Source organism: Nicotiana attenuata, chromosome 4, assembly GCF_001879085.1.
Source record: "Nicotiana attenuata strain UT chromosome 4, NIATTr2, whole genome shotgun sequence".
Classification (NCBI taxonomy): domain Eukaryota; kingdom Viridiplantae; phylum Streptophyta; class Magnoliopsida; order Solanales; family Solanaceae; genus Nicotiana; species Nicotiana attenuata.
This window is the reverse complement of record NC_031992.1, coordinates 4,003,258-4,012,534: the sequence shown is the minus strand read 5'-3', so window position 1 is coordinate 4,012,534 and position 9,277 is coordinate 4,003,258. Positions and strand designations below refer to the sequence as shown.

General features: G+C 35.9%; 1 protein-coding gene across 1 annotated transcript; it reads left to right on the top strand.

The window, feature by feature from the left end:
* LOC109225111 (uncharacterized PKHD-type hydroxylase At1g22950-like) lies at nucleotides 2,365–7,189 on the top strand. The gene is made up of 10 exons (XM_019389700.1): nucleotides 2,365–2,444; nucleotides 2,592–2,867; nucleotides 3,975–4,022; nucleotides 4,224–4,400; nucleotides 4,488–4,638; nucleotides 5,027–5,113; nucleotides 5,217–5,341; nucleotides 5,698–5,816; nucleotides 6,309–6,420; nucleotides 6,742–7,189. Exons 1-10 carry the CDS (start codon nucleotides 2,433–2,435, stop codon nucleotides 6,763–6,765), a joined length of 1,131 nt encoding a protein of 376 aa, XP_019245245.1. The 5' UTR covers nucleotides 2,365–2,432; the 3' UTR covers nucleotides 6,766–7,189.

Sequence of the window (9,277 nt, the reverse complement as noted above, 5' to 3'; positions counted from 1 at the left end):
TTCTCTACCAAGAAAAATGTTTTACCTTTAATTCTTTTTATTAGCGTTTACATACTTTTGTCAGTCAAATCATTGCCTGAATCCGAAGAAATATCACCAATCCCATTAAGCTTGTACGGATCAGACTTGGAAGAAAGTTGAGAACAAACCTTCCTATAATCTTTGTCATCATNGTAAAATAAAGTAGAGAATTCCTCTATAACCTCTTTTATCTACTTAGAAAATGTTAAATCCTACCTACACCATCACTATTTGAAACACATGCCATTGCATTCTCCTCATCATTATCGCTAATGAGAACAACAATTGATCAAAGACACACCCTGTTAGGTACTGTATCCAAGTTATTCTCTGTATCCAAGTTCATCTCGAGGATAATCACCAAAGCCACCAGACAGCTTTATGAGGCCAATGAAGCAAAATCATGAGCTATTCCATGAAACTCGTATTGTAAAGAAGAAGAAAGAGACTGATTCAAAAAGGTGGGTCGAGGGTCAAGCCTCGACTATACATGTAAGTTTTTTACTTTTCATTAAGTATTTTGATTTACTTTTATATAAATTTTGAAATACTAATTCAATATAATTTTTCTTATAGGTTCGCTTCACATTTGATGTGGGGGAATTCATACGCAGTCAGCCACCTAATGAATCGGGCGAGGCAATCCAACTTTCGGACGAGGATGCTGAAAGAACACTCCTTGAGTACTTTATATACTTTGAACTAGACAATAGAACCAGTTTTCGAATGGGCTTGTAATAAGCGTTAACTTTGTCGCCACTAAACCCCATATTTCCCAAAAAGCGACCAACTTGGTCGCTATTCCATTTAAAAAAACAAATTTACTGGAAATGTAGTGACCAAAGTTGGTCGCTTATAATTAAAAAATAAATTAAATTCTTGNAATTTTCTGGGCAATAGCGACCAACCTTGGTCGACTTTGGTCACTATTCTATTTAAAAAAATAATTTCTGGAAATATAGCGACCAAAGTTGATCGCTGTAATTAAAAAAATAATTAATTCTTGAAGTTAGCGACCAACTTTGGTCGCTTATTTTAAAAAAAAATTAAAAAAATCAATAATAAAGCGACCAACTTTGGTCTCTAATATCCAGATTTTTAAAAAATAATATTTTTTTTAAAGACCAAAGTTGGTCGCTTTTTTTTGATTAATAATAAATAAAAAAATGTAATTTACATGTGGCGACCAACTTTGGTCGCCAAAATTATATTATTAAAATATTATAGCGACCAAAGTTGGTCGCTTTTTTCTTTACCCGGAATATTTGGTCCTTTTATCTTAGAGACTAAAGTTGGTCGCTAATTGGCGACCAACTTTGGTCCCTAAAGTAAAGGGACCAGCTTAATATCGACCAGGCCTGTTTAGTCGCTTTTTGGCCAATAAGCGATCAACTTTGGTCGCTTTTCCTGATTGCTTTTTTCCGGATTTCTAGTAGTGTATAGCTCCCCTTTGAGATACCACATTAGCTTTCCAAAAACATCTTACAGTTTAAATTGTCTTTACAATTAAGCTCACAGGTTGATCAAGGGTGTTTGAAGGGGATCTCTACTATAAGATATAAAGAAATTTATTTGGTGATCGAGGATTATCTAACAGCTTGTTTCGGTGGTTGTTATCTGTTATATTGTATCGTATTGTTACTTTTAATATAATATTTGTTTTGATTGTTACTTAAATTATATTGTATCGTATTATTAAATTCGTCGTTACGTAACGACGAGAAGTGCCACTTTATGGATGATGTGATTTACAACACTTTTTAAAAAATATTTTTTAAGTCTCTAAATTAATTTTCTTGTAAAAAAAGTTTATAGCCAATTTCAATATCTTCTAATATGATTAATTTTGATATAGTTGGATGAAAGGAACTTCATGTTTATACAACTTCAAGAGTGAAATCGGATACTAATTGTTCCTTTTTTCACTAGAGAATTTACAAAATTAAATTACCAGCTACTTACTTTTATGGAGAGTCAAAAAGTTATTTCTCCGTCTACAATATTTTCAAACTTTTCTCAATATTTTCAGTTACAAAAGATTGTGATCGGTTGTAGACTTGTAGTTTATGTAGTCCTTGCGTAAATAAAAAAACAGCTAAATCATTTTGGAATAATAGAGACGAAATTTTAGATGTTTTGACCACGTGAAATATAAAAGGGGAGGAAATAATCTCCTATATTCACTTAAAATTTAAATAGAAGAAAATATCACTATAAAGATTTTCCGTGCTATGGTTCCCGATTTTATATATTATATTTTTTTATTAATCTCCTATAATAAAAAAAATTATATTATTTAAATAACATACAAGGAAAGGAGTAATAAAAAGCGCCGTTCTAAGTATGCCCTAAAATACGAAACTTTTCCTTGTAAACTTGAAATTAAATTACAAGGCAGTAGAATCCTATTCATGTACCACCAGGTGAAACCCTCATACCCTATTTCTATACGAAGAATCAATCTTTGTACGTATATATATATTGCTGCTGCCAATAGATTTTGAAAGCTTTGTTATATTCTGTAAGGTTTATTCCCTAAAAAATTACTCACTGTTCTAACAATGGATCAGAGAAGAGAGGCACAAGCTAACGAGATTAATGGGAGTCGGAGCAATGAAAACGACGGCGTTTCGTCGAAGGGGCCAGCGCTGCGGCTGTATCCATGTGTAGAGCAGAAGGCGGAGAACTATGAGGATTTAGAAGAAGAATTGGAGTTCAGCCCACACCTATATAGTGCTCTTGAGCGGCATCTTCCGAGCAGCGTCCTCAGTTCATCGCGAGACAATAAGGTCCAATACATGACTGATATTCTCCTTCGCTACTCTCCCCGCGCCGACCGCAGTCGCGTAAGTATAGTACTGTATTTATAATTTTATATACAGTTCTGCATGCATGGGATCATTGTTATATAATCGTCTTTGTTAGTGAACACTTTACCTCCAATGTATGACTTCTCCGTGCGAATTCTGATTTAGACTATTTGATGTAACTTATATATGGGCTAAAGCAATTTTTCAACTTTTTGCTTACGTCAAGGAGATTCAACTGCTTATATGTAACAAAAAAGTTCACTTTTGGCCTATTTGCATACAGTATCAACAACAACCCAGTAAAAGTAAGCAGTTTGAGGAGTACACGGACCTTACCCCTATGGATTAGAGAGGCTGTTTCTGATAGACCCTCAGCTCAAGAAAACGAAAAAGACAATGTATCAGTACCATCAACAGAAACCATAGAAATAATAACAACATTATAAGAACCAGAAAATAGTTAAAACGCAATAACCCATCAACAGAAACCATAGAAATAATAACAGCATAACAGCATTATAAGAACCAGAAAATAGTTGATACGCAATAACCCACACTTTGTATGCAAGTGTTGTTATTTATGTATAAAAATTCAGTTTTACCTCTGCTGATCCGAAAGTTATTTATTTGATCACTAGTATAGTCCATCTGTGGGTGATATATATTTGTTGCGATTGTGGTATGGTTGGATTTAGAGTTTTGAATTGAGGTTAGAAGCTAAGGCGTGTTATACTAAACTCTACAATATTAGCATTCATCTTTGATAAGTTTTTACCATTTGACTTCAGTACAAAGAGGATTTTTAATGATTAGGATTGCCAATCCTTGGAGCTAATTAATTAAGGAGCTTATGGAACAAAAAAGTTGAAGCTTTTCAGTTTGAATTTGTAATAATAGCTGGAGATATTTCTTTGACTTTTGGAGCATGTTGGTATATATATGTCAGTTCCCCAATGTGAAATCTGTCTTTAATTTATCCTTGAAGTGTTAAGGTCTTCTTCCTTTCCAAATTGCCATCCATATTTTATGCCTATTTTTGCTTAATTCAGCTTCTTTTAGTATAATGAAACTTCTTTATTATGCTTAGATCTTTTACCAATCAACTCATCTTGATATCTTTTAACTGTGTTGCTACTACATCAGATGCAGAAACATGGAGAATACAGGCAGAAAATCATATCAAACTATCAGGTACATCACATATTATATGTTGTTTGTAAATAAGCTAGTGTTTAATAAATTAAATAAACATGTAAAGAATTAAGTATTCTTTTTGAGGTTCAGCTTAGAGAGCCCCTGACCAAAAAATAAAAAATAATTAAGATCCAATATACAGTGTTAAGCAATCTCAATCTTGTTCCTTTTTTTTATTATCTTCCCTTTATCTTTCAGCCTCTACACAGGGTGTTATATACCATGCACGCCACAGATTTCTTTGTACCTTCGTTTATTAAGGCAATCAGTGAGAATAAGGAGGAAAGCTTCAGAAAAATAATGTCTGAACCTTCTCCAGGTGTTTTTACATTTGAAATGCTTCAACCACGTTTTTGTGAGATGATGTTGGCTGAGGTACTAATTTAGGATCTGTTTTTCCTCTGCGTAGTGTATTTCTTTTCTGTTTTCTTGTCTAATTGTGATAATATCTACTCTAATTAGGTACAAAACTTTGAGAAGTGGGTTCGTGAAACAAAATTCAGAATCATGCGTCCCAATACTATGAACAAATTTGGAGCCGTTCTTGATGACTTTGGCCTTCAACACATGCTTCAGAAGTTTATGGAAGATTTTATACGCCCTATTTCAACAGGTAACGACTAATTATATGCAGTGTTATCAAAGGCGGGCTTTAAGAAAAGTGCAGAAAAAGTAAAAATATGTATAGGTAGTCCAAGACCAATAATTATAAGCATAATAAAAAATATATGGATATAAAAATTGATAAAAAATTAGGATAAAGTAAATTATCAATTGTTTAGTATCGCATTTTCCGGATTACACTCATTGGCTAGGAAAAATATGCCTTAGAGCCTTGATGCGACACTGAAGCGCTCAACATGTGTTGAGCCTCGGTTCAGGACTTAAGCACGCTTTTGACCACACTGATTATACGAAGGATCCAATGAAAAATTATGAAAACAGATAGGTTAGGATGGATTTACTGTTGAACTTAATCATTCTTTGATATAATTGTGCAGTTTTTTTTACTGAAGTTGGTGGATCCACACTCGATGGTCATCATGGTTTTGTCGTTGAGTATGGGACAGACAGAGACATTGACTTGGGTGAGTATGTAACGATATCTATTCAGTAGTTACATGAATGGACTCTGTTATGTGACATTGAGCATAGATTTTTGCAGTATATCTCAATAGCTTTACTTTTCAGGTTTCCATGTTGATGATGCGGAGGTCACTTTGAATGTGTGCTTGGGAAAGCAATTCACAGGTGGAGAGTTGTTCTTCCGAGGCGTACGGTGCGAGAAGCATGTGAACTCTGATTCACAGCCAGAGGTATTTATTACTCTCTCCGTTTCAAAAAGATTGTCTTAAGTTTGACTTGACACAAATTTTAAGAAAGAAGGAAGACTTTTGAACAAGCCATAACATTTGTGTAACTCTAAAACTTTTGAAACTTTTGGTCTGAAACCTGTCATAGCATTGGGGTTGCTATAAATATTTCCTATTAAGGAAATAGAGTAACAAAGAAATAGTATTAATCTTTTTTAAACATAGGGAGTACTACTATTATTCGTAAGTTGATGAATAATAATTCCTGTATATTTTGGTAGAAAGTGATATTCTACTATTAATTTGGTTCCATGTAATTGATATATTGATCTAGTTCTATATAATTATTTTTTCAACAGGAGATCTTTGATTATGTGCATGTTGCGGGGCGTGCGATTCTACATTGTGGTCGCCATAGGCATGGTGCTAGAGCGACAACATCTGGGCAGAGGATCAACTTGTTGATATGGTGCAGAAGGTACTGATCAATCCCCTGGCTTTATACATGTTCTTGTTGTTCTTTACTGGCCCTCTTGCTTCAAATACATATCATAGAGGCGGAGCCAGAATTTGAAAATCTTTTTAAGTTACTGGGTTCTAAATTAGTAACTAGTACATATTCAATGAATTTAACAAGATAAATATAGGATTTGAACCAAAGCTACTGGATTCAGCCGAACTCGTACGTAGCTGATGGGCTAGCTCCGCCCCTGCATATTCACATCAACGTAGTGACATTTTTATGATAATATTTTAGAGTTCTTGGCAACATTAGAGAGCGTTACGTTTATGTCAGTATACTACCAATTACGACGAATATATGCAAACTAATCATGTGGAAGAGGGTAGTATCAGGACATAGAAGAAGGGAAAACTCTATGACTATGAATATTGAATACCTAATTATTTACACTATTTTTCAAAATATAATAATATCGATTACCTAATTATAGTTACTTTCGTCTTGCAGCTCTGTTTTCAGAGAAATGAGGAAGTACCAAACAGATTTTCCAAGCTGGTGTGCAGTGTGCAAGCGTGAGAAGGAAGAAAGGATACGGCAAAAAGCTTCTATTCTCAAATCGGTAGGTTCTTTAGTATTTTTCAATTTGTTTTTTCTATACCGTTTTATTTTATTACTAATAGTTTTTGACTGGATATAAAGTTAGAGAAATAAAATAAAAAAGACAATTTTGACAGAATTTTATACGCTAGAAAACAATGTCATGTAAAATGGAAGCAACCTCTATTTGATAGAAACTGTCAATGTATACTTTCTTTTGTTGGGGGGGTTGGGGGGGGGGGGGTACATAATCTATCAATGTACTAGGTCACACCTAAGTCCTTACTCCTTATTATAAAGTGGTTAATATACTCTCAAAATTATTTTTCTTATCCCTTTTCAGGAGCTGCGCCTGAGAACTGTATAGCTATTTTTCTTATCCATTTTCAAGAGTTGCAGAGAAGGGTAGGAGAATGTGGAACTTCACGGTGTGAATCCGAATTTCATATAAGTTTTAATATGGGTATCGCAAGGAAATCGAAAAAAGGAAGAACAGAAAAGTAGGGGAAGCAGCTGATGCATAGCTGTTTAGTTTTTTTTTTTAAATTTAACTATGACCTGGTGTGGGGGATTAGCCATCATCTTCAAGGCTATTTTCTTGTAAGTGATATACGAATGGATGTTAGTTTTTGCCATTTGCGGAATTGTTGGGAATAAATCCCCCACAGTAATAATATTCACGGTAATAAAAGCGGAATAATAATATAGCAGTGAGATACGGTAATCAACAAGAATAAAAGAGTAACAATGACACCAAGATTTTTACGTGGAAAACCCTTCTGAATAAGGGAAAAAACCACGACCCCGAGAGGACCAATTGATATCACTATAGTAAGGAATTTTACACTTTGTAGGCCCGAGTAAAATACTACAAAGACCACTACAACACTCAAAAGAAATAACCCTCTTTTGATATTCCTCCTCACTACAATATCGCTCACACTCTCTATTTTTCTCACAGACTATTTTCTTATACCCTGTCTGTGATGCCTCACTCTTTCTTTCTCTCTTTGTTGGTGTGTCTTAAGAAGTGAAAGAGCTCCCCTTTTATAGGAGAGCAAAACTTAGTCTCCAAGAATGCTACAGGAGAATTATTAATTCTCCTCCACAAATCTAAACTTTGGCTCCAAGGCTCTCGCCGAGGCTATCCATAGGCACATGCCTATTTCACTTCTTCTTTCTTTATTCTAAGAATGGGATGGACCCCACAATCTCTCCCTCCAGTCCCATTCACTTGAAGGAGGTAACACTGTGGTTGCTAGTTTGAGTGCATGCCGACAAGTTCTTTGCATAACTCGAACTTGTCTCTTGGTACCACCTTGGTCAACATATCTGCAGGATTCTCACTTGTGGAGATCTTCAGGACTTGCAGAGATTCACTCTCTACCTTTTCTCGGATCCAATGATATCTTACATCGATATGTTCGGTCCTTGCATGGTACATGGAGTTTTTGCTCAAGTCTATTGCACTTTGACTGTCACAATAGACAATATACTCCTTCTGCTGCAAGCCAAGCTCTTGAAGGAATTGTTTTAGCCATATCATCTCCTTGCCAGCTTCTGTAGCGACAATGTACTCCGCTTCAGTTGTAGAGAGTGCGATACACTTCTGCAACCTCGACTGCCATGATATAGCTCCCCCTGAAAATGTAAACAAATATCCAGTAGTGGATTTTCTGTTATCATTGTCACCTGCCATATCTGCATCTGTATAGCCTTTCAAGACTGGATCAGATCCTCCAAAGCATAAACAATCTCCTGCGGTACCTCTCAGGTACCTGAGTATCCACTTGACAGCTTCCTAGTGTTCTTTTCCAGGATTTTCAAGAAACCTGCTGACAACACCAACTGCGTGAGCAATATCAGGTCTTGTGCATACCATAGCATACATCAAACTTCCGACGGCAGAAGAATACGAAACTTTGGTCATGCTTTCCTTTTCCTCCATTGTTGTAGGACACATCTTCTTGCTCAACTTCAGATGACTAGCAAGAGGTGTGCTGACTGGCTTAGCATTCTTCATGTTGAAGCGTTCTAGTACACGTTCAATGTACTTCTCCTGAGACAACCACAACTTTTTGCTTGTTCATTCTCGAACGATCTTCATTCCCAGAATTTGTTGTGCTGGGCCCAAGTCCTTCATGTCAGAAAATCTTTTGTAGTATACACATGGATCAGAATATGTCTTTATGTAAGTTTGACTTTTCGTGAATGAGTCAAACTTCTTGTACCACTGCCTTGGTGCTTGCTTCAACCCATAAAGACTCTTATTCAGTTTGCACACCATGTGTTTCCTTTCAGCTTCTTCAAATCCTTCTGGCTGCTCCATATAGATCTCCTCTTCCAAATCTCCGTGAAGAAATGCAGTTTTCACATCCAACTGCTCCACTTCAAGATCTAGGCTAGCTGCTAAGCTCAAGATTGTACGAATAGAAGTCATTTTGACAACAGGTGAGAAAATTTCATCAAAATCAATACCTTTCTTCTGTTCGAAGCCTTTAACCACCAATCGAGCTTTGTATCTAACCAGCTTGCCATTTCCATCTTTCTTGAGTTTAAAGACCCACTTACATTTGAGTGGTCTTTTACCCTTTGGAAGTTCAACCAGCTTGTACGTGCCATTTTTCTGTAGAGATTCCATCTCTTCTTGCATGGCTTTCATCCACTGTTTCCTTTTTGGATGGGACAACACCTCCGTAAGACTTTCTGGCTCTCCTTCATCACTGATGAGGACATACTCTGTGGAAGGGTACCTGCATGACTCTACCCTTGGCCTTTCTGATCTCCTCAGAGGTTGAGGTTGTTCTTCTTCCTGAGTGGGGTGCTCCACTTCCTCGACACCTTCATCAAATTGCTCCCCCTGCTCAATAACCTCACCA

What these genes read in the sequence shown, in the direction of transcription:
- LOC109225111 (XM_019389700.1), top strand. An exon ending in GTGAGATGATGTTGGCTGAG is followed by an intron (nt 4,401 to 4,487) that starts GTACTAATTTAG and finishes TACTCTAATTAG; the next exon opens with GTACAAAACTTTGAGAAGTG. An exon ending in AGACAGAGACATTGACTTGG is followed by an intron (nt 5,114 to 5,216) that starts GTGAGTATGTAA and finishes TTTACTTTTCAG; the next exon opens with GTTTCCATGTTGATGATGCG.